Raw genomic sequence first — 26,690 nt, 5'->3', positions numbered from 1 at the left:
CTTTTATAATTTATTATTAATGATTCAATCGCTAGTTGGCATGACAAGTGTTTGATAGTTGAGTGTATGTGTGTGTGAGCTAAAAGTAATTGCAAGTGCAAAAATGGTCAATTGCTTTAAATTATTATTAAATATATATTTAATTATGCATAATTATTAAGAAATCATAATTAAACAGTTAAATTTTAATTAACTGTTGCTTTTTTAAAGATTTTTTTTTATCAAAAGAAAATTTTTTATGTTGGTTTTAAGAATAATATTTCTGTAGTTTAGATTTTAGAACATCTTCATCAGTCATTTTATCTCAAAGAAAGTAAACCACTCCCTCCATCAGACCATAACATAAAAATATATAAAAATTTCAAATCTATTATAATACAAAATTTTTTTTATTAAAAACGAAATTACAATCCAAAGTCAAAGATTAAGTAACAGGCCCATACATTGCCGAAAATAAAGCGAAAAAACAATAATTGAAAAAAAAACTTTAGTATTTTTTATTACATATTATCTTTACCCAAATTATTAAATTAACTGACATTTCATAAATGCTTTTAAGCTTTTAGTTTCCTATAAAAAGCCACCAACAATATTCCAGCCATAGTGATTATTAAAGGTTTTTTTTTTTTTTTCTTAAACATAAATGTTTAGAATTCGTTAGGCATTGCGCATGTCTAGTCATAAATGGAAGACCGAAGTGGAAAAGAAAATACATTACAATTTGAGCTTAATAACCGCAACGCCATCTGCTTGTCATGCCAGTCAAAGAACATACATTAGACATAAAATGTGGCTGCAGTCTCTCGGGAGTAGGTATAAAAGAAGGCGTTAAAATTTTGACATTTCTTTTTAATTTTTTTAGTTTTGCTTTTTTTAATTATCGACTGTTTACGAGATTTCAAAATTGTTTATTAGATTTAGTGGATGCAAATAGAAAACAAACATAAACACTTCCTTTGCTAATGGTTAATAACGGACAATTAGTTAAAGTGTTTAAGTAATCAGTGTTAGCAAAAAGGTTAAGAAAATGTTTTAAAATTCCTTAATAGTTATGCAAAAAAGTAATTTTAAATTGTTTAAACATTAATTTTACTACTCTTTTTTAAACTTTACATTTAGTCGGTTTTTGTTTACCACTGCTTACCACAAGTCATATAATCAAAAAGTCCTCAAGACATAAAATCAAAATCGAAAATCTTTAGATTTTTTCAATAGTTTGAGTGAGTTTTTGCCTTTTTTATGGGTGTATAAAAATATGTCGATGAATGATTAAGTGTGCACAACAACAGCATGTGGTCTGATTCATTTAATTGCAAAGATATTGCAACAACTACAACAGCATCGCCAACATAAGCTGCAGCAGCATCATTTATAAAATCATAACAAAAAACAAATTCAAATAAGAAAATTTAGTTGGACTTGAACGAACACATGTTTCTCTAAACCATGTGTGATTTACATACGTTTAAGCCACATTAAGTCTATAGTCTAGTCTATAGTATAATCTATAGTCTAGTCTATAGTCTAGTCTATAGTCTAGTCTATATTCTAGTCTATAGTCTAGTCTATAGTCTAGTCTATAGTCTATAGTCTAGTCTATAGTCTAGTCTATAGTCTAGTCTATAGTCTAGTCTATAATCTAGTCTATAGTCCAGTCTATAGTCTAATCTATGGTCTAGTCTATAGTCTAGTCTATAATCTAGTCTATAGTTTACTGTATAGTTTACTGTATAGTCTAGTCTATAGTCTAGTCTATAGTCTAGTCTATAGTCTAGTCTAAAGTCTAGTCTAAAATCTAGTCTATAGTCTAGCCTATAGTCTAGTCTAAAGTCTAGTCTAAAGTCTAGTCTAAAGTCTAGTCTAAAGTCTAGTCTAAAGTCTAGTCTAAAGTCTAGTCTAAAGTCTAGTCTACAGTCTAGTCTACAGTCTAGTCTATAGTCTAGTCTATAGCCTAGTCTATAATCTAGTCTGTAGTCTAGTCTATAGTCTAGCCTGTAGTCTATTCTATAGTCCAGTCTGTAGTTTAGTCTATAGTCTAGTCTATACTCTAGTCTATAGTCTAGTCTATAGTCTAGTCTATACTCTAGTCTATACTCTAGTCTATACTCTACTCTATAGTCTAGTCTATAGTCTAGTCAATAGCCTAGTCTATAGTCTAGTCAATAGTCTAGTCTATACTCTAGTCTATAGTCTAGTCTATAGTCTAGTCTATACTCTAGTCTATAGTCTAGTCTATAGTCTAGTCCATAGTCTAGTCTATAGTCTAGTCCATAGTCTAGTCTATAGTCTAGTCTATAGTCTATATCTATATTTTAATATATAGTCTAAATGGTTTTGTATGGGAATCAAAAGATGCCCATTTATGACAAAAAATTAGCGGTAGTATAAGGGCTTATATAAAACTAAGTTCTGTCAATTAAGGTTAGTTTACAAGTCGAACAGACAGATAGATGAATATGGCGAATCGATCGTTTTACTTTAAAGTATATGTATATATTGATCTGTTACAAATATCAGCAAAAACTTATGCCGCCCTTCTTAGTCTTAATAAATTTATAAAATAATGAAACAAAAACAAATTTCTAGCGTTGTCTTAAGAGAAGAGCAGCAAGTATTTTTAACAAATACTATTTAGCAAGAAACTGCTGAGTTGCTGATCAAGCTCGTAGCAGCAAGAAAGAAAAATATAACAAAACATAAACAATCCTGACTCGAAAAAAAGATGCTATATAAGACTTAAAGTCTAGAGGCCATTTGGCAACAGGTAGCTTTTGTAGACAACTAACAGCAAATGTAGCAGTAATAGCAAAAACAAAAGTAGCAACTATAAAAATAGCAGCAGCAACAGCGGCTTCTCCTTTCCAAACTTAAGTATTTCGCCGCCTTTGTAAGTGTTTTGTATAGCAATTCATTGGTTTTGTTGTAAAAATTGCAATCACCACCGCCTAATGTGCTAGTTGTTGGTGCTTAAGTTTAACACTGTTTATGTGTTTTTATTATTTTATAAAATACATATATTTTTTTTTTTTTGTTACTAAATTGTATTTCAATATGGTGTATATATAAAATCATATATGAGTGATTAATATGTTTTTAGCCAGCAGGAAAATTAATTCAACAAACTAAAGAAGTGTTTTTTTATCAACATACGTATGACGGTCGGTGCACACACTTTTACTTAACGCCATAAACTATTGCTAAACTTAAGTGTTTTTTTTAAATTTGTACTTTTTTATTATAAATTGTCTTTGTTTAATAGTTATTAGGGTGGTTAAATTTTAAAATATTGAGAACTACAAAAGTCTGTGGAAGGGGACCAAACGCCACTTGTTGAATAGTTATCTGCCAGCGACAAATTAAAAGTTGTTTAATTGTTAAATACTCTCTAATTCTATATAAAAGTTATACTTTTCCAATACTTCTTTTGTGGGGTTATTGTTTAAGGAGAAAGGTAAGAAGAAATGTGCCCCTTTGATTTTGTTCCCCCTTTTTACCATTTGTTCTAAAAGATTTCTGATAGCGACAATTCAAAATTTGTTTAATTTATAGAAAGTTTATATAAAAGTTATACTTTTCCAATACTTCTTTTGTGGGGTTATTATTTAAGGAGAAATCTGCCCCTTTGATTTTGTTCCCCCTTTTTACCATTTGTTCTAAAAGTTTTCTGATAGCGACAATTCAAAATTTGTTTAATTTATAGAAAGTTTTGGTTCCCTCTATTAAAATACTTTAATTTCTTTGCATTTTATTAACCATGTAAATACAATTTAATTTTCATTTTAAAAACATGCCACTATTTTTTTCTCTCTTCACCTAAGTTGAGTTTTGTGGCAAATTTATGGTTGAACAGATGTGTTAAGGTTAAAAATTACAATCATTTTAAGTTGAATGTGATTACATTGAATATTACAATGTATTTAAAGAGACAACGACATGGCTACTAAATGTTTTCATTGTAGTTTTTCTTAAATAACCCCAAAGACATTATTAAATTGTATATGTTGAGGCAATAAATTAAAAGAAATTGAATTAAAGATTGAATTGAATTAAAAGAAAAATAAGCGGAAAAAGCTCTATATGTTCAAAATGTCAATTGAAAACGCTTATAGAGTTGATCTTTGAATTTCATTTAGTTATATACATATATAACCTTTTCTACTTAATTAAATTTGTTCATATTAATAGATTTTCTTTCTTCTATTGCTTTCTTTACAGAATCACACTCCATGGCTATACGACAATGTCCAATGCTCGTGAATTGGCATTGTTAGAGAAATGGTCGTCTGATGGTGCTACAATTATACCACCCCTTTCATCGCCCACCTCTCCCAAAGCAACAAAATTCTGTTGTTGTCCCAATCGACGTCGCTACAACATCAAACAACCCAAATTAACCACCACACTACACGTTCGCAATATTTTCGTCGACAACGATTTCAACTTTATCGATGATCCCACACTTAACGAAGACGACGACAACAACGACGAAAGCGCATTAGAAAATACAAAAAACTATAAAAGAGCTGAAAGTTGGCCCAGTGCTAAACGATCACACAAATACAATTTAAATCATCCAACCCAACTGATCGAAGCTGAAGTTCACAAAGAGAATTTACAGCAGCATACTGTGGCCGAGGAGAATGATTATGATGATGTTGTTGAGGAAATTGTAAATAAAATTAAAAATATTGAAAGCATCAGTAGCAAAGTTAAAGCTGAAGAAAACGATCTAGAAGTTAACCAGGGAAAAGCAAGAGATATAGAAAAAAAGGGTGAGGAAGATACAGAAGAACAATGGCGGCATAATAAAAGCTGTCATAATAATCGAAACAATTGTTTAACGAATGAACACGAACGAAAGTTTAACAGCGGCAGCAGCAACAGATGTTCTCCAGAAATCACCCACCAAGAACAACAACAACAACAAAAACTGCAGCCGAAGCAACAACAAGAGCAACAGCGAGAACTTGAAGAGGAAGTTTATCGAAAATCAACTGTCAAAAAGCCTTTAAAACAAAGTGGCAATGAAGACAGCAGTAATGCAACAAAAACAACAACAACACACACAAATCGAAAACAACTACATACGACGTCAACAACTGACACTGAAAGCAGAAAAGAGTGTGAGAACTCTAAAACAAATACGAACTTAGACAACACTTTTACAGCAACTAATGAACAAATCATATCAAACACACCAACAGCAACATCACCATTAATCCAAAGACTTAGTGAAATAAGTGAATTAAAATCTAGTTTAAGTAAAACGACTTTTAGCAATAAAACAACAAATCCAATAAATAATAATAATAACAAACAGCAGCAACATTGTAACAATTGTCAATTTTGTTTCAATCAAAATTGCCGTAACTTCACACAATTGCAACAAAGTTTACAACAAACTAACAACGAAAATTGCCACAATTTAAATTGTGTGAAAAGCAATAGTAAAATGACAATTACTAGCCAAACGAATGTGGCAAATAATCGTAATAAACGTAGCAATAATATTGCCAGTGAATGTGATAGTATAACATTGCCACAGCTACAACAGCAACAAGCCTGTAATAACGCAACAGCAACATTACCTTGTTTATTAATAAATTCAACTAAAATGCCAGCAACAAAAACACCAACTTCTCCCATACCACGTTCTAATACTAACAACACTCCTTCATCACCTCTAACAACAACTGTGATTAAAACTACAATGGTGAAACGTAGTCCTGCTAATGACTCGACGACAGCAATAGCAACATCACCAGCAACGACACCAACATCCGCCTCATTAACTTTAGAAAAATCTTTAGCCTTCACAAATAATGTCCACGAAATGGCTAAAGAGAATAAACCTGCGAATAACAAGTGTTTGACAGTTTCAGCAGCAGCAGCAACAACACCATGTAGTGCCGCAACAACAACAGCCGCAGCATCAGTAACGACAACATCTGCTCCTTTAAGTGTTAAAGAACGTATTGCTGCTTTAGTAGCTGGAAATGGTAAGTTCTTTTTTCTTTCCTTTATATTTCTCCTTTTTTGTTGTTGCTTTTTTTCCAGTTTTGTTGTTATTTTGAAAATGATAAATGTTATTTTAGGTTGTAGTTTGTTAGTCAGACATCATGTTAAGCAACATGTTTTAGGGTTTGAAAGTGTCAGTGTTTAGAAAAAGGGTTTTGAAGGTCTGGTTAGTGTAATGTAAGGAAACAGTTTTGTAATTTGTGATTCGAATTTTTAGAAAGAAAGCGTTTGAACAGGCGCGATTCCAAAGAGGGAAAAGGAAACTTAACCACCTACCTAAAAAAAACAGAAGTTTTCTCATACAATGAAAAACAAGAAAAAAGAAAGAGCTTTCATACTTGAAAGATCTTTTTTAAAAGTGCTTGCACAAAAAAGATTTAAATTTAAAAATATTATAAACATGAGCTTTTTGCCTAAACATTATAATTTTTTGCCAATAAAAAGCTTTTTTTATACATGGTTATTTAAAAGCTTTTATGGTAAAGATTTTGGTCTTATTTTAAAAAGCTTTCATAGAAAAAAGCTTACTATTTAAAGAATTTGTTAGTGAAACCCTTAATAGCTTTCATAGAAAAAAACTTACTATTTAAAGGATTTGTTAGTAAACCCCTTAATAAAAGTTTTTTTACTTAATTTGAAAGCTTTTTTTTAAAGTGCTTGCAAAAAAAAAGCTTTAATTTTAAAAATATTATAAACATGAGCTTTTTGCCTAAAACACCGGCATTATAATTTTTTTTGCCAATAAAAAGCTTTTTTTATACATGATTATTTAAAAGCTTTTCTGGTAAAGAGTTTGATCTTATTTTAAAAAGCTTTCATAGAAAAAAGCTTACTATTAAAGGAATTTGTTAGTGAAACCCTTAATAAAAGTTTTTTACTTAATTTGGAAGCTTTTTTAGTATTAATTTATTTCATTTATTTAAAGAAACAAAAAGTAGCTTTTACTTAAATGTTTAAATGTTAATAGCGTTTTTACTTAAAAGCTCGTTTAATAAAAGTCTTCTTCTTTTAAAAGCTCTTTTATTTATAACCTTTATCGTAAAGTAGCATTTTATTAAAAAGCTTTAAATAAATATATAATTAAAAAAGCATAGCTAAATTTCACTATAACTAAAAAGCTCTTTTAATAAAACGCATATTTATTTAAAAGCTCTGTTATTGAAAACCTTATTGTTAACAAACTTTTTATTACAAAACTCTTTAAAAAGACATATTTTTAAATTTAATACAGAAAGCCTAACTAAATGTTGTAATTAGAAGCTTTTTTATTGGACATTTTGTCGATGAAACAATTTTAGTAAAAAATGCTCAATAAAAAAGCTTTTGATAAAAAATTTTCGTTGAAAAATGTTTCGTTAAATATGTTTTGTAAAATAATCTCTACTAAAAGCTTTTAATGGAAACTAATTTAAAAGAACACTTTAGAAAAAAATTTTCTTGTTAATATTTATGAAAATTTCATACTTTCCTGCAAAATGATTTTCATTAAAATTTTTAAACATTTGTTAAATTTGTAAAAAGTTTAAAACTTAAAACATTTCCCTGTTTTAACCTCCCAAGTGCATAATCATGTCAGTTTTCTGTTTTAACTGAATAAAATTATTAAATATTTTAACATGTTTAAAAAATTACAAAACATTTTTGCACGATTTTTATAACAAAAAAATTATAAACAATAAATTAAAAGCGCAATTAAAAATGAATAAATTAAAAAAAAACAAGCAAGCTACACAACACCCTTTAAATATTTAAACAATTTTTATAACTGAACATGTGAGTATTTGTTATAATTTAATAATTTATTAAATCAAATGCTTTTAGCAACAACTGCAACTATAATGAATATATTTATTTAATAATAAATTTTTTTATAACAGTAAATATGTAAAAGTTTACAACGAATATGTTTAGAGCTAAAAAATAATTAAAATTATAAATGCCTTAAAGTAGGCAGTAGATTTTCTTAATATACTAAGCAGTAAAGTTGTCTATAGATATTTTAGGAAAAATCTAAAAGAGATGATTGCTTATACAATTTCAAATCTACACAAAAACCAATTATTATCTTAAATCATTACCACCCACCTAGTGTCACTCTTAAACGTAATGTCAGAAGTTGCAAGAATTCACTATTTATTATTTTTTTTTTTTTTTTTGGGTGTGTATGTAATATAATGAGTTTTTCTTCAATTTCTTGCTTCTTACTCTAAAGACAACCCCCAACTAATAGAAGAAAATCGAAATATTGGTATTTTTAGTTCTCATATATAACAATTAACTAAAATTTTATTTGAGACTCTTCCGCATTTTCAAAAAGTCAAAACATCAAAAACCTCATATTTATTGTGCACATACATACATAATCGTCATGTGTGTATTTGAGTATTTTATTTTGTTTATATGTTCACATTTGTTTACATTATAAATAATTCATTTTGAATTAATGTAAGGCAATCATTTCCGTTACAAACATTTTTACACACATTGATAATATGTGAATATATGTATGTATGTATGTATGTATTTATTTGATCATACATCTGTATGTATGGAATACCCTCATTTTGTTTTTGTATAGATTTCTTATAATGTATGCAACCATATTGTTGCATTCATGCATATACATCAATTAAATGTCAAAACAAATTGTTGTAGAAACAAAAAAAAAATAAGCACAATAATAAAAACAACAGCAGAAATGAAGAAACAACAACAAATACAGTACACTCTGCTTAAATACTCCAAACTGAAATATCATTGCTGGCTATTTTTTATCCCATCCTTTTAACAAAACTTTAAATGATGGAAAATTATCTTAAAATTAAAAAAAAACAATTTTTAATGTTCTTTTTATCCAGGCTTTACTGTATTAAGAAATCTATAATAACCCTCTAATGCATTAAATAATTCCAATAAGCAATTTAAATAGAAAATTTTTATCAATCTAAAATGAGACAGATATATAGATGGTTACTAATTTATTAGACAGCCAAAGTGACAGACAGTTGATGAAAGTGTCAGACATTAGTTTTGCAGACTGTATAAGAATTTCTTGTTTATTCCATCTAGATGTATTTGTTGTTTACCCTTAGACATGTTTAAAGTTGCTGTCAGTCTCGCATTTTTAAAAATATTAGAATACTTGGTTAAATGTCTGTTAAACTGAAGGATATCATTCGATCACTTCCTTGAAGTTTTGTTTAATAAGACATTTATACACTGTACTTTCTTCTAAGTTGTAAACCCTTACATGTTCTACAGATCCGTAGTAACCCAGCAAAAACTCGGTAATGGGTTATACTTCCATGACCACTTACTTCTCAATGACTATTTACCTTCCGTCTGCATTACTTTGAAGTACTCAAGTAATGACTTTCTTTTAATCTGATATAAAAGTACTTTATTTTCGGCTTTGTCATTTTGTTTGTTCATACCGATCTCCCTGGTTCGTTAATCCTTATATTAACAGCTTTATACTTGAGCCCATTCTTATTTGCAATAATATCTTTAGAATATTTAAAAAAATACTAATGCCCTGTATAGGGTTAAGAAAAAAACTGCAGTTTGTTTTTTCTATTTATTTTTATTTTCTTCCCCAACATTGTATATTTTTTGTTCATAAAAAAAAACGAAAACAAACAACAAGAAATATGTAGCTTGTGTTAAAAATGAATAACTATTGCGATAAAGAGACCTCCTGATGTGAAAACAAAGACATAAAAATCATTATTTTTTTGAAAATATTTTCCACCAAAAAAATCCCAGTTTACATAGAATTTACTGTAACTGCAATAACAACAAAAATAGGTGTTGGTTTTTTGGGTGCAGCCACTAACTGCACGCAGACGCAATAATCGCTTCTCCCATATGTAGCATTTCATACACAAATTTACTTATAATATACTCCCTACGATTTTTCAGCTCAAACATATGTACATACTCTGCTGTAATGCATAAACAACTTTTGTTGTAAGTTCAGCTAATGGGACAGATAGAAATAGTATTTATATAGAAAAACTGATAGACATATCAAGTCATGCAAAGTGCATTTAATTTGATATACATAAGTTTATGATTGCCTTTGTGATCACAAGTTTTAATAAGTTTTTTTCTATAGGATATGTTGGTATAATACTGACCAGTTTTTTTCTGAAATATATTTATCTAAAACTGTGTATTCTTCTATAGAAAGTTATTCAGAAATCTTAAATTTTTCACTGTTCAGAAATTTTTTTATTGTAAAAAGTAGCTCGGGAATGTAATAATCCTTTTCGAAACTTAGCAGTATTCTTTTGTGTTAAAACTGGCAACTCTTCTACAGAAAAAGTTGCTCTAGATAAGACAACTTTTCTACAGAAAAGGTTGCTTTGGATGAGGCAGATTTTCTTTAAAAAGTTTCTCTGGATAACACAACTTTTCTATAAAAAACAATTGATCTGGATAAGACAACTTTCTCTAAAAAAGTTGCTCTGGATAACACAAACAATTGATCAGGGTAAGACAACTTTCTATAAAAACAGGTGCTCTGGATAAGATAACTTTTCTATAGAAAAAGTTGCTCTGGATTAGACAACTTTTCTAAAGTAAGAGTTGTTCTGCAAAAGACAATTTGTCAACTGAAAAAACTGCACTGGATAAGACAACTTTATTATAAAAAAGTTGCTCCTGATGAGACCACATTTCTACGAAAATGTTGCTCTGTATAACAAAAAGTGTCTATAAAAACAATTGCTCTGGATATAACAACTTTTCTATAGAAAAAATGCATAAGACAATTATTCTAAGGAAAAAGTTGCTGTGGATCAGACAACTTTTCTGTACTAAAAGTTGCTGTAGATAAGACAACATTTCTGAAGTAAAAGTTGCTGCAGGTAAGACAATTTTCTATAAAAAAGTTTCTCTGAATAAGAAGAGTTGCTCTGGATGACACCACTTTTCTATAGTAACAGTTGCTTTAAATAAGATGATGCTTTGGATAAGACAACTTTCCTCTAGAAAAAGTTGATCTTGACCTGACAAAAAAATTATAAAAATTTTCTATAGAAGAAGTTACTCAGAATCAAACAACTTTTTGTGGAAAGTTTGTGTAGAGCAGACAATTTCTATAGAAATATTCTGATGTCATCTGTCTTCTTAATCTGTAATAAAGTTTTCAGTTCCAGTGAAAAGTTCTCAGGTCCCGAGTAACTTTTTCTACAGATAAGATATTTTGTCTGGAGTTAATTTTAATGTGGATTAATAGTCTGATGTATTGACATTTCAATAGAAAAAGTTTGTCTAAAACTGAAACTTTTCTGCATAAAAAGTAGATTTGGAACTGAAGACTAAAATAAAATTCTATAGAAAAAATTAAAAAAAATTAATATAGTGGAGACGCAAAACTGAGCAGTAAGTAAATGTGTGTAGATATGTGTGAAATACATAATTATAATTGTCTTTTGAAAGCATCTTTTGAAAATGTTTTCTTAAAAATTTCATATAGAATCAAGAAAAATAACTAAGTCCTTTTTTATCTTTTGCATGCGCAAATTAATCTTATAAAACTAAATGATACGTGTATGTACTTCAATTGATTTGTATATAAACATGCATGTTCATGTCTGCGTTTTTAATTGTATACATCTATTTTGATCATTCCCTCCTCATCATTATTATTTTAATACCTAAACTCATGATCACACAAAACAACTTGGAGAAGACTCTATAGTATCTAAGACGAAGACTACTAAGGCTGATGAGTCCTCTGCCAGTTTTATAATAGTTTTCCATGGTTCTCCACTTCTTTTGAAAATAATTGAAAAGAAGTACAAGTGTGGCGGTTGGAATAAAAAAAATTTTAAAATGCTGTGCGCAAAACCATTTTGATTACAATTCTTTTATGTAGATTCAAATGACTTTGGCTTTCTTCTACGAATTGCTGCGGAAAGATGTTGCAAATTGCAATCTTTCTCTCCCTCTTCTTTTTTTTTTTGTTTATCATTGGCTGTTGTATGTTGCTAACTATAGTTAAGTAATCAGCAAAAGGGATTTTTTAAAGTTATTTAAATGTGTGTTTTTTCTTGGTTTGACTGCCAAGAAGGATGTTAAGTTTTTTTTTCTGTGTATTGTAAATGTGTTTGTATTTTCTTTAATCACAACACATGTACAAATTACATGTCATTAAAACTGATTAGAATTTATGGGATGTGGACAATTGGTTTTAAATGAGATCTGATAATGGTGGTAAAAAGGCATAGGAATCTTATATAATATTGGAGTTTTCTATGTATATAGTCTGTTGGAAATTGTAATTTAAAATGTGGAGAATTGATTAGAATAGTTTAAGGTTGATTGGGCTATTGTTGCGTATAAAGTTTTGTATTACAGAAATAAATTTTATTCGATATGAATATAAAAATCATGTTTAAGAGTCACTAGAGAAATCAAACAGATATTATATCAAGATTTTCTGAATTTTTTAAATTTACACTGAAATTTAATCGAGGATCTGTTGATTTCTTTACATATCTAATCTGTATTTGTTTTTGCCTCTAAAGAAATTTCCTCTGCCAAATTCCAATCTCATTAGTTCATTTCCCAAATTGATAATTGATCATAGATTAAATAAATTAAACATGCAGTAAAACAAACCTATCTACACTTTTTTTGTTCTCCTAACAACAAATAATTTCCCACCAAACAATGCCCAACAGGAGGAAGGAAAAGAAAAACTAAGTGAAATAATGGTAGTTATTGTAAACTAACAAAATTTGTGTTTGTTAACAAAACAAAATCTTTGGCACTATCTTCAGCATTATATCAACTAAACAAAACGATTCATCTTAAAGCAAAAAAAAAAAAAAAATCCCCCCAAAAAAAGAAACATTACTAATTGAGGACTACCACAACATGGTTTGCAGTGACTTTTAAGATAATACAAAATTTACCAGAAAAATATAAAAAAAAACACCCAAGAGCAACCACAATAAAAACAACAAAAACATGGCCAAAAGAAAAAACAATAGCAACATTTAAGCTTGCACTTATATGAAGGCACCTCTGTAAAAAAATACAAAAAAAAACTTAACAACAACATTGTAATGTAATTTAGAAAAGATTAAGATTAATTTTTAAACGCCTCTAAAGGTTAAAATAGGTGTATAAGAAAATACATTCACACATTTGTATGAGGACACACACACATACATACATTTTATATACTTTCCCACTTACGCTTACACGCATGTGCAATTAATCCTTTCAGTTGTTTTTAACATTAAATGTTATGGAACTGACAACTTTTCTCTGGTTACTCTGGAACTGACAACTTTTCTATAAAAACAGTTTCTCTAGAACTGACAACTTTTCAATAAAAAAATGTTTGGAATTGACAACTGTTTCATAGTAAAAGTTGCTCTAAAACTAACTACTTTTCTATAGAAAAAGTTGTTCTAGAACTAAGATTTCTATAGAAAAAGTTTCTCTGGAACTGATAACTTTTCAATAGAAAATATTGTTGTGGAACTAACAGTTTTTCGTAGAAAAGTTTCTCTAGAATTGAGTAATACTGACATTTATATAAAAAAAGTAAAAGTTCTTTCAAAACTAACAACATTTCTATAGAAAAAGTTGTTCTACAACTAAAATTTCTATAGAAAAAGTTTCTCTGGAACTGATAACTTTTCAATAGAAAAAATTGTTGTGGAACTAACAGTTTTCTGTAGAAAAAGTTTCTCTAGAATTGAGTAATATTGAAGTACCTAAAAAGAAGAAGAAGTAATGACTTTAATGCAGCCTTGTCATAGGAGGGATGTTCTTTTTATTTCATTTCAAATTTACTACATTTGAAGTCATTCTTAGGAAGTAATTTTGATGCTAACATTAATAAATAAATTACTTGCATTTATCAATCAACTCCAAAATAAAATAGGTTTAATTAAAAAAATTTCTGTACAAAAAATATACGTTCAATTTTAAACAAAATTGGATTCTTTTCGCTTCTTTGGAAGTCAATAAACACTACTTCCACAGAGGGTAAACAAATTCATTTAGTGCTACTTTTTAAGTGATGATAAATGTTATTCTTTTAAAAGTACATACGTCGTTATAGTTGCTCCAAATGTGAGAACATCCTCATAGAAAAAATTTCCCTAGAGAATACAACTTTTCTACAGGAAAAATTGCCTGATTATGACAAGTTTTCTATACAAAATATAGTTATATAGTGGCAGCATTCTATATTAAAACCTTTCTATAAAAGTCTCTCCCATAAAGGATTAATTATATATTCTGGACAACATATTAAACAAAAATCCCTGACCAGAAAAAAACTGAAAAGATTTACACAAAAAAAACTTCGTAGAATTAAAACAAAAAAAACTTCGTAGAATTAAAACAAAAACAACCAACAAACAGAACAACATTTACAGACAACAAACAACAGTTTGATGAACAACAATAGCAGCAGCAGCAACAACATTTACAACAAAATAATGTACGATACGAAAAAGAAACAACAGACCATTTAACAACTAAACATAATGATCATGACGCGACGTAATGTCTGAGACAAACATTTTTACAACAACACTACAACAGAACACAACATGAAACGCACCACTCGCTCTCTTGCTGGACACAAACAGAATCCTGACTTGACTTAAACACGCCACGCATACGAGTAGAATAGAACGAGATGAAAAAAAAATCTCATTATTTAACGATTAATACTAGTGGATGTGGAGAAAAATAAACAAAATACACCGAAAATACTGAGTAGTAATATCTAGGGGGCAAATGTGCCACAAATCCCCTCGTCAACAATCCTTTATTGTAATCAGCATGTGATGTAAATCATCTTTAATAGAACAGCATCTCTATCATGTTTAGTATGTGTATTATAATAATAGCATTAATGATCATTTATAAAGTGCACTTATGCAAACAATTTTGCATAAGTCTTATGTGGCAGCACTATGGGTAGGAGTTTTATAATTTTTATTAGAAAATATGTATTTATTTAGTGTGTTGAAAAAATTTACAATTTTTTTTTTTTAATTAAAGTGCTAAATAACATTTTTACTTCTATAGATTTATAAAAACCTATAACTAGTTACTTAACTGGTTATTTGGAGCTAGAAAGCGATTCTATTTGTAAAGATTTAGTAACTTTAATATAGGTACACATATCTACAATCTTGTAAGTATATATGAAAAAATTTTAAGACATTCTTTAACAGCTCTCTAATCTTTATTTATTTTATTTTGGAAATTTTACCTCTTTCTGCCCATAGTGATCTGATCTCTTTTATTCAATTAAAATTGTTTTTGTTTTTCTTTTATAAACATACACACACAAGCATACATCATTCTCATCACCATCATCATTAACATTGATGCCTTTTAATGATGCCCTCAAGTTTAAAAAGTGGACTACATCACCAATAACAATAATAATAATAATAGTAGTACAATGAACAAAAGAACAAAGTGTTACATATGCCCGATATCTTATTATATTTGTTGTTACCTTCATTTGCGATTACGTCTATACAATTTCTTATTTTATTTTATAAATTTTTTTTTGCTCTGCTTTGCTGACTTTTCTTACAAACTGTCATTAGTTGTGTGTACGAAGAAAGACAGAAGAAAAAAAAAACTTCTTCATTTTTGCCGACACGCCTGTCTGCTGTCTAACTTTACAAAAAAAAAAATAATAACTTTTAGAATTTTGCTCTAGTACCTTTTAATAAGTGACATTTAATGAAGTAGATTATTATGGCAACAAACATTCAAAACTTTAGTTAGACATTAAGTGTAATCAATGAAGACAATTTTGTTCGAACAATTTGAAGGGTAAAACTTGTAACATTTTGAAGAGAAAGATTTCCTAATCAAGAAACAATAGTAAAATTTTTTAATAATTACTAGCATACCCTGGGTGCTTCGCTACCCTAACTTTAATTAAATACGTACAAAATTTTGTTTACTTTTATAGAAAATTAAAATTGATTAAATATTTTTTTAATGCTTCAGTTTTATACGTTCAATATCACGTGATTAAATTCGCATTCAGTATTTTTAGTTTCATTCATTTAGCTTCCATTTAGTACCAAAAGTGGAATAAATTTTTCCTAAGTGGAAAGTACTAATAAAAAGAGTACAAATTTTTTCCTTTTCGCTTAGAAATATACTTTTTCACGGATAAAACTCAAACGATTCAAATCTGCATTCGTTTGTTTTAGAAAAATAGAGCTTTCAAAAAGTACCAAACAATTTACTCAAATTTGGTCCTATATAGGCCTTAGTACTCGAATTCCAAAATAATATTTATAATTTTGTATAAGTTAACTACTTTCTTAAATTTTATAAAAATCGACTAAATGAGTTTGAATATAAAATTAAATTTCCCGTTTTTTCCCCCTTTTTAGCACTTTTTTCCCCAGTGAAATAGCAAAAATTTTATTACAATAAATATTACAGAGTTAGTCCGTAATTTAATAGGAATAATTCAATAAACTGAAAAAGTTTTCTTTATGTACTAAAAAATGTACCATAAATGCAGTTTTCTCTCTTTTACACCCAAAAAGGTCTGAATTTTAAAAAAGTACGAAACACGTGTCTCATAATTTTAAGATATGTATCCAAAATATTTATAAAAATTCAAAAGTTGAAAAGGGCCAAAAAAGGTACCAAAATCACCTTTGTTACACATTTTTACCCCTTAAAAGTACGAATTTTAAAAAAGTACCAGACACCCATCTGCTCAATTTAAGAGTAGATGCAGGAACGTTTAAAACTTTTCTTGTATCACTAATATTGTGTAAAATAATTAAGAAAACCTGTTTTACCCGTTTTTTCCCTTTTTTACCCGTAAATGTACAAATTTCCAAAAATCATTCTTTAGTGGATCTACATAACCAAAGACACATCTACTGTTAAAATTTCATTATTCTTGATTTAGTCGTTTGGGCTGTGCGATGATGATATAGATTAATAGACGTGCTTAAATAAAGCTTTCTTTAGAATTTACTGGACCGTTAAAGATATCTCTCGATATCTATCGATTTTTAAACGCATCATTCTTCTCCAAGAACATACAGTTTATTTAACCAATTTTGTATTGAAATCGCTTTTAAATATTTCCTTTATCCAATAAAGAGAGTCATTAACAGTCTCTCATGGATCGTTATTAAAGATCTTTACACTTCCACATTTCAATCATTTTCTAAAAGTTTAAAAAATTTGTCATCTTGTAACATTTTTCAATTGAAAAACAGAAAAAAAATTAGGAATCTTAAGCATAAATATTTTAACGTTTAAACCCATTCACATAAAACAACATCTTCAACATGTTTCTTGCAAACATAACGCCATTTGTAACATTTTTATCCACTTAATTAATGTCATTGTTTGAATTCATTCATTATTTAATATGTTAGAAAAATTCCACATAAATCTTTGTCACAATAAAGTGTTAATAAAGTTAAAATAATAAAAAAATAACAACAATAACAAAAAAACTTTACATATTCCAAACGTCTTGGCAAATTTTGAATTCAATCGAATCAATTACCATGTAAAATTTAATTGTCTTTTGTTTGTATTTTTTCACCTTCTCCGTTTTTCATTCATTGCCTTTAAAAATTAACAATGGAATCTTGACAACAATTATTTTATTTAAAAATTCTTCAATTATTGTTTGTTTTCCCTTGTAAAGTGTTCGGAGTTATGGAGGAATTACTCAGACGTAATGTATGTAAACGTAATGTTAAAAGCTTAAGAGAGAATTAAGTCGTTTAAGCTAATTATCGATATTTTAGATTAGTCTTCCTAGATTAGATTTAGCAAGACTAATGATTTGTCTAGTGAAAATATTATTTGATACAAATATTTCTTGATAAAGAAACTATTAAGAGACGAACTTTTTCATTTATCTTAACATACAAGAAAAAAGACTTTTATTAAAAAAGATTTTAAGAAGTCTACATTTTAAAATACTCAGTTCAAGAGACTCAGTTGTCGAGAAACCACTTTTGTCTGTACAAATTTGAAAATACCAAATTAGCTTTTTTTCGCCTATCGCTTGTATTGTGTTCGCCTTCCGTTAACAACTTTATTTTTAAACAAATATGTGGTTCGCTGCAAAACCAGTCAAGTTATAGTATAATTACAAATACAAATCAAGAAACAATTAATCATTATTTTTGTAACAACAATATTTAGATTTTCATTACTACACCTTGAACTCGTTATACGGAATTTCAAAATTTAAAAAAATACTAACTTTAAAACCTTCCTAAAATTGGAAAATTTTTAAAATAGTTTCTAATATTTCCTAAGAAATGTGCTCTCTAAAACCAACATGGTCGATATGAGTATCAATGGAAAGGTCTGAAATTACTAATAATTGTAATATACTGTTTATACCCTACACCACTATAGTGGGGAGGGTATTATACGTTTGTGCTGATGTTTGTAACATACAAAAATATTGGTCCAATACCCACCTTAAAGTATACCGATCGATTCAGAATCATTTTTTAAGTCGATTAAGACATGTCCGTCCGTCTGGCTGGCTGTCCATGTAAACCTTGTGCGCAAGGTACAGGCCGCAATTTTCAAGATAATTTGATGAAATTTGGAACAAGCATGTTTTTTGGCACAAGGACGAAGCCTATTGAAAATGGTTGATATCTGTCCATTATTTCACCTAGCCCCCATACAACTGTACCTCCCGATTTGAACTTTTTATGCCATAATTACGTCAAATATTCTATTATCTCTCTAAAAATTGGCACAAATAAGTTTTATATAAGTATAAATGACACTGCAGATTTTCGTAAGGATCGACCCTTATTTGACCCTAGCCTCCATACAAACCCCCCTTCAAAAAATGTTTTAAACGTCTAAAATTGACTTGTAACCATTTGTATCGCAATGAAACTCAACAAAACAAACTGTTATTTAAAAATATATCCTTTTCCCAAATTTACCGAGGATCGGCCCATATTTGACCTATATAAAGACTCATTTAGAAATGTTTGCTTAAATATTTTGAAATTATGGTAATATTCAACATAAAAGATTCTTTATAAAAAATAAAAATTTTTAAAATATACTCATGGTGTAGGGTATTATATGGTCGGCCATGCCCGTCTATATTTTCCTACTTATTTTTAACTTAAGTCTAACATTCTATCAATGAAAATATTGTTGATTTATATTCAAAAGCTCTCATATTTAACAAATTCCATAATTCGAATCGTAAAATCCGTCCTAGATGTAATGCTGTTGTTTGAATGTCAAAATGACCAGCCAAATGCTAAACGATAAATATCAATCACATTTAACACGTGAACAGACACACCCGTTAGTGTTTTTGTATTATTTTTATTGCATTTACTTTTTTTGTAGTAATTTGTTTATCAAAAGGTTTGACGAGCGGGTGTTTAAAAAGGGAGGAAAGGAAAGCATCTCCTCCCAAACACAGTTAACTCTACACAAGACCACAAACTACAAATTTGTATTGTTTTTTCTCTCAATTTTATTGTACATTTAATTGGTTACGGCTTTCAGATACTATAACCATTTGTAGTCATATTGTAAATATACAACATGCTGGGTATGGGAAAATATTGTAGTAAATTAGTTTTAAAACAATTTTTAGTTACATTTTCTTTTTTCTTGTTTTTCATATACAATAAAAACAATAATAATAGTTGGTGATTGGTTTGTCCGGCTAAAGTGTCTGTAAAGTTGAAAGGTGTTGAAAATTCATAAATAAATATATTTAATTTAAGATGTTAAAATAGTCCCCGTTAAAAATGTTGTTATATGTTGCATAGTATAGTAATAGTTTGGTTAAGCTTACAAAGTAATGTGTAAGTAGGCAAAAGTAATGCTAAACGGAAGGATATTTTCTATGCGGTAGTAAGTAAACAGGTTATAAAAGCTTTGTATACATTAAATGCCAATAGTTTGATCGCATATTTTAAAAGTTGCAGTTTTAACTTGGTTATTATTTCCTGGTCTTGAAATTTATTTCGTTATCAAGTACACATTGCAACTTTGTTGCATTTATAAATTTCTTTAATAAAAATATCTACATATGAATGTAATATGTACAATTGCAAGTGAAAATTTATGCGAAAGTTATTGAGATGAAATTGAACAGAAATATTACATACAGCAGCTGAAATGAAATTGGTAAAATATAAAATTCATACTATTTTTTTATATTTCGTTTATTTTACATGTTGTTTTTGTAACCATATATCATATGGTTAATCATTTTAAATTTTAAATTCATTCATTTCATTTTCAACGAAATGCAATAATAAACAAAAACAACAAGTCAACATCAGCAGACTAAAGGAAGACCTCCCAAGCTCTTCATTTTTTTTTTTTTTTGGCAAGTCAGCAAAAGTTTTGCAGATGCTGCTGTAATATTACAGAGTTTAACCCTTGGGAGGGTAAAAGTTGAAAAAGGAAATAATGTTAATTAAAAACGTTTAAGATTTAGATATTATAGTTATCGATCATACTTTTGTTAGTAAATCCTATAGCCAATTTTCCCTAAATATTAGTCTACATATAGAGTTGTATATACTATGCTATAGTCTAGTGTATAGTTCATGGAAAAGTCTATAGTTCAGCATATTATAGTCTTGAACATAATTTCACGGCAAGTAGTAAAAAAGTAGCAACACTTTGTAACAGGTACTACTTTTGGACCACATACCTGTACACTGATTATGTGTAGGAATAAGTTCTATTTTACTAATAATTCTGGTTAAATTCTCCTATAGAGGTCCACGTTTTGTTAGAAAAATAACGTTAAAATCCACGTACATAAATACCTTAGATTCTTCATCCAGAATAATAAAACTTATAACTTCAAGCAGTAAATTGTTAAACGTTTTAGTATCCAGTTACACCTTTGTAAACTAAAATATTATTGCGATGTTAAAAGATTTTTCCATGGCATAACATGCCAAACAGACATTCTTGTTAAGATTATGCTAAACAATCAATGAAAATTAGAACCCTGTTACGTTTATTATTTTAAGTTACATTTCAATAATTTACAATAATTCAAAATAAAAATGTCAAATGAAAAATAAAAACAACAATAACTTTCAATATAAAAAAGTAGTGTTTCACAACACGCAGCTTTTGTACGTATAGTAATGGATAAACAAATATTTTCAAAACTCGCTACCGTTATCGATTTGACACTTCTTTGAAAAATATTAATACATTTCAAAATATGTAAAATTTCTTTCATCCTTAGCAGTAACAAAAAGTCGACTCTTTATACTAGGGTTCTATAGTTGAAACGAAAAGTCGACTTTTCGACTTTTTGCATTTTATGAAAAGTCGACTTTTTACTTTTCGCATTTAGTTAAAAGTCGATTTTTCGCCTTTTTTGATTTAATTAAAAGTCGATTTTTCGACTTTTCGACTTTTTCCGACTTTTCGACTTTCTGACTTTGTTCGACTTTTCGGCTTTTTTCGACTTTTCAACTATTTTCGACTTTTTTCGACTTTTTCCGACTTTTATTTACAAAGTCGACTTTTCGACTTTTTTCATAGACGATAGTCGAGTTATCGACTTTTTTTAGAACAAAATAGTTGACTTCGACTTTTCGACTTTTTTCGACAAAAAGTCGATTGTTCGATTATTCGAAAGTCGATTTATAGAACCCTACTTTATACTCTTTAATATACGAAAAGTCCGACTTTTATTTTCGATTCTTTTGAAAATATTTTTAAACTTTAAATTCAATTGTTTTTAGTTATTATTTAATTTATTTCCAAATAAACCTTAAAACAAGCTTTGTTAAATTATTTATCTGATTAGCTTCAGATATTGCAAAAGTCGATTTTTTATTTAAATTTTATAAACCTACTTCCAGCTCTGGTACATTTGTTTAATTTTCATATTTTCGAGCTTTTATATATATTAAAGTAAAATGAAGCCGGAATTTCAAAAAGAATTAGTTTTCAATTTGAATAAATTTATTTTTAGTGAAAATAGTTTTCAAATATGTCTAAAATAGTGTTTAATTATAAAAGAAAGTGCAAATTCTTGAAAAATAATATGTACAAATATTTTGCTTAAGGACAAGGAACAAATTTTTTACATTCCTTAACAGGTAAATACTCTTAAAATAATAATGAAATCACAAATGTTTTAAGGCTACGTTTTTGAAAGGCTTTTAAGGATAATTGTAATAAACAATTTTAACTTTATTACTTAGTAAATTCTTACATTTAGTCCTTTTATACGGCTTTTGATCTAACAGGACATTTTATTACGCAGTTAAGTTATTTCCAACAATCTAGAAGTCTCATGGAATTTCCATGCATAACTTTCTATTTTCCTTTAATTAAAAGTGACTGATTGGCGTTTGTTCCTTAGTGACTTTAAACAGTTAGCCCTTACATGCGTCCCTTGACCGAACAGGATTATTTATAATGCGCAGTTAATAAGTCACTTAACAACAATGTGAAAATCTTGAAAGTGACTGGAAATTCTTTTCATCACTTACCGCTTTCCTTTAATATATCCTTGTAATTTCTCTATTTGAAAACATAATTGTAATGTTATTTTAATGTTCTTAAAAATAGATAATTTTTGGGAATGGACTATTAAAAGAAAAATAAGTTGTCAAAAAATAACTATAAAGCTCTGATCTGCGCTCAGAATATGTCAATAAAGTATAGAGTCTTTAAGCAACCTTTTTTTCTAAATGAATAAATATTCAATATATATAACAACATACAAACCCTTTTTAGGGTTAAAGCTCCAGCTATAGCCCAGCATTCACCACTATTTCTCTCTTTAACTCCATGTGCTAAAAGCTAACTGCAACAGCACGCACATATTCCATATAATGTTTTATGTAACTGCAACATTACAAAGTTAATGCTGCTGCAACACATGGGATCTTTGGTCAGTTGGCCTTATAAGAAAAAAAATTTTGTTTTATTTGTAAATTTAAGATTATATATATGTATGTAGTTTTTCTTTATGGTTAGCCAAATAAACTAACTAGCCAGCCTGTCCGACACAATACATACTGACTGACTCTGTTAGCGACTTGTTTGGTCGCGTGATTTACGATCTCAACATTGAAATTGTGTAACGAGCAACCGTAAAAATGAAACAGAAATAAGTACAAATACAAAAAAATAAAGTAATAATAAAAATTAAAATAAAACAAATTCATTGAATACAATATGATCTTGTTGGCAGTATGTGGGGTTAGTTTTTTTTAGCATTTTTTTCTTAAATTTTTTTTTTATTGCTGACTATTTGACTTGGCTGCCTGCTTTATTTCAATACAATTTGTGGGATTTTTTTGTTTTTATTATTTTATCATTTGATCCTCATCGGTCGCACGCATGAGCAATAAAATTTTATGTTTTCATATAGAGGAGAGAATATAAATAAATAAATATATTCAAATGTATACCAAATAAAAAATTGAGTTACGATCTTAACAAACATATAAAAAATCCATTCATGAAATAAATTTTATGTTTTTCTTTAGTAGACATTAGGTGAGGTTTTTACCTAAAAGTTTAAGATGTCATAAATATATTTTTTTAACAGTTTGGGTTTAAATGTAAGCCTCCAAATATATCCACAAAAGCCTATCACTGATTTAAATCTTTCTGATATTATGCTTATATCTAATGATAGTTAACAATTAATCCTATAACATAACTACTTCTTGCTTTTATTGAAAACTTTATAAGCTTTGTAGCTCATTACTATAGTCTTCACAACCGATTTAATAGTTTTTTTTTTTGCTCTTCCTTTAACACTATGGGTCAGTGTGACCTTTTCTTGTTGCTTGGCTTTCTTTTGTGAATATTTCTTGGACTTCTACAATATAAATATAAATCTAATAAATCACTTTGATTTGTACATAAAAAAAGAGAAGAAACCCACAGATAATATTAAAAAAAAGGAACATTGCAAAAATTATGTTGTTGTCTGCTTAAATTCTGTAGAATTTTAAGAATGAAATAGATGTTTAAGTTTTAAAATATTTTTTTTAAATAATCTGTTTCTTTTGTTAATTTTTGAGTAAAAGATTTATGACTGTGATTTGATTAAAAATTGGCGTGTGAAAATCGTAAATTTTAAACAAAAAAATTTTTAGATTTTTTAAGGGTTTTAAAGGAATTTTTTTAGCAAAATATCTGTAAAAGAGAAAATATTTAACAGAATTAAATTTTAGGTTATAAAAAAGTAACTCTGCTAATACTAGTCCAAATAAGGCTGGGTTTTAGACTAGCAACATGTTGCTGGAATGAAAATTCTACAAAAAATTAAATAAAATATAATAAATTTTATTAAATGTCCGTTACTAATACTGATTTTGGACTTTTATACAAAGTTTCATTTAAATAGCCTAAATCAATTGTATTCGAAACTTTGTTGCCAACATTTATTGGCTATAAATTCTCCTATATATACATGTGTTTTATTGTTATTTGTATAAAATGTTAAACAACTACAAAATGATTGTCACAAAGTGTCACTAATGAATCTAAATTATTATTATTATTATATTTTTTTTTCTTAATTTTTTTTCTCTCAAAAAAAATTATTAAAATGTCTGCAATATTTTAGACAAATAAAAAAATATTTAACAATAACTAAGGCTAACAACTGTTGCCAGCAATACAAGTAAATAAACAATAATTTTCAAGACATTCATAAACATATTTAGATGCAAATGTAACACCATTGAAACATTGAAATACAACAATAATGCTAAAGCAACATTAAGTGAGTGAGAGAAAGAGCAGGCAAAAAAAAACTGCAACATGGTTAGATATAAATTACAAATGCAAAAAAAAATTGTAGTCACGCAGTGTATGACAACAACTAAAATGGGGGGAAAAAGTCAACTAAGAGCAAATAAACAAGCTTAGAATTAACCCTTTAAATAGGAAACACTTTAATTTATAAAAAAATATTAAAACATTATATGCAACATGTTGCTAGCAGACATTTGCTTCTACAATCTTGAAATTTAAGTATAATTTGTAACAAATTTCAATTTCTATATTTCAAGAGATGCTATTTGTATTCTCATTCAAATTTTAAGGCAAATTTGAATAAAGCAACCAAAATCCTATTAGCAACATGTTGCTGGTTACATATTACCTTCAACAGCTTAAAAAAATGTTGTACGTTCATATTATTCAAATTACAAAGATTTTCGTTAATTCAGGCTAAAAATTACAAAAATTATCTTTACTCTTTATTTAATGATTTCATTTCATTCATGTGAAATAAAATTCTTAGCAACATGTTGCGCAACTTTTCTTATTCTTATTTCAGAACTAAATTATTTCAAAAACTCTTGGTCAATACCTCATTACTTTAAGGGGTTAATTGTAACAGACTTTTGTGCAACAATACTTTAGTAATTGCGACAATTGTAAATGAAAAGCGCAAAAACGTGATTATAAAATATTATATTAGAAGTAACAACAATAGCTACATGCTAAAAAAAACTAAATTATTAACTGACATGTTTATTAGATAAATAAATGGTTGCAAAAAAAAACAAAAAAACAACTTCAAAAAAACATAAAATTGATTTTATTTTACTAATATTTCTTTTTTTGCTTACGCTTTATTTATCTTTACAGAGCAAATACACAAACAACATGACAATTTTATTAAACATAAAAACCAGTGCAATAAACCTATGAAATTATTATTAACACAAAACATGACATGTCAACAGCCCATAATTATTAATAATTCTAGTAACATGTGTCAAAAATTAGCTGCTTCAAAAGAACAGTCTTTATTTTCAAACGATGAAATTGATGGCAGACAACAAATCTCAGTTGAATTAAAAGATGACACAAATGACAATTTAAACCACAAATCATCACCAGCTACAGCAAAAGCAGCATCATTATCAACGTCAACATCATCCTCTATGTCTGCAACATCATTATTAAAATCCTCTAAACCTGGTTCAGCTGCCACTATACCACGTTGCAGTCAAAGTCTTACAAATCATAATGCTGCCAATAAATACGGAAGCAATAAAGAGACACCAGCAACATCATCATCATCTTCTTCTTCATCATCATTGGAAACAGCAACAAATACCATGACACTTGATAAGCAACAAAATATCTTAAGTAATAATGTCTTGTCTAAAACAGCTGCAACACAACCATCATCAGAGTCATCACCATCACCATCATCATCATTATTGTGTACGTCAACGTTGTCTTCTGCTTATAAGCAACCAAATGACACATCAATTGATAAAAGTAACCACGTTTTAACAGCAACAGGGTTAGCAAAAACAGCTCGTGATAGTAATACCAGCCGTAACAAATTAGCTGCTTTAGATAATTTGGATTTAGCTCTCAATTTGTCTAATTTACCTTTGGAAGGCGATGAAGATGATGATCCATATTTTGAATTACAGGAATATTTGGAACGTGTTAAGGTAAGTCAAAGAAAAATTTTTTTTATTACTTTTATTAATATTTAAGAAAAAACTTTTAATACAGAAGCAAAGAGACATATTTTAAAGATGAAATTTTGTAGAAAAAAATTAAAAAAAAAAAATTATAAAAAATTTTTTTAGAATCGATTTTGTAAAGAAAATTTTTTTCACATTTTGAAGATCAGT

General features: G+C 28.2%; 1 protein-coding gene across 1 annotated transcript in view; it reads left to right on the top strand.

Moving 5' to 3' along the window:
* LOC111683327 (stAR-related lipid transfer protein 13) overlaps positions 1–26,690 on the top strand; it is a 177,259-nt gene that overhangs the window by 50,077 nt on the left and 100,492 nt on the right. Inside the window, exons 4-5 of the mRNA XM_046948999.1 lie at positions 4,216–5,999; positions 25,681–26,504. Coding sequence (XP_046804955.1) covers positions 4,241–5,999; positions 25,681–26,504 — 2,583 coding nt within the window. The 5' untranslated portion in view covers positions 4,216–4,240. The remainder of the gene's footprint in view (positions 1–4,215; positions 6,000–25,680; positions 26,505–26,690) is intronic.

This window comes from Lucilia cuprina, chromosome 4, assembly GCF_022045245.1.
Source record: "Lucilia cuprina isolate Lc7/37 chromosome 4, ASM2204524v1, whole genome shotgun sequence".
NCBI lineage: Eukaryota > Metazoa > Arthropoda > Insecta > Diptera > Calliphoridae > Lucilia > Lucilia cuprina.
The sequence above is the reverse complement of the archived record's forward strand: the minus strand, read 5'-3'. Positions and strand labels throughout refer to the sequence as shown.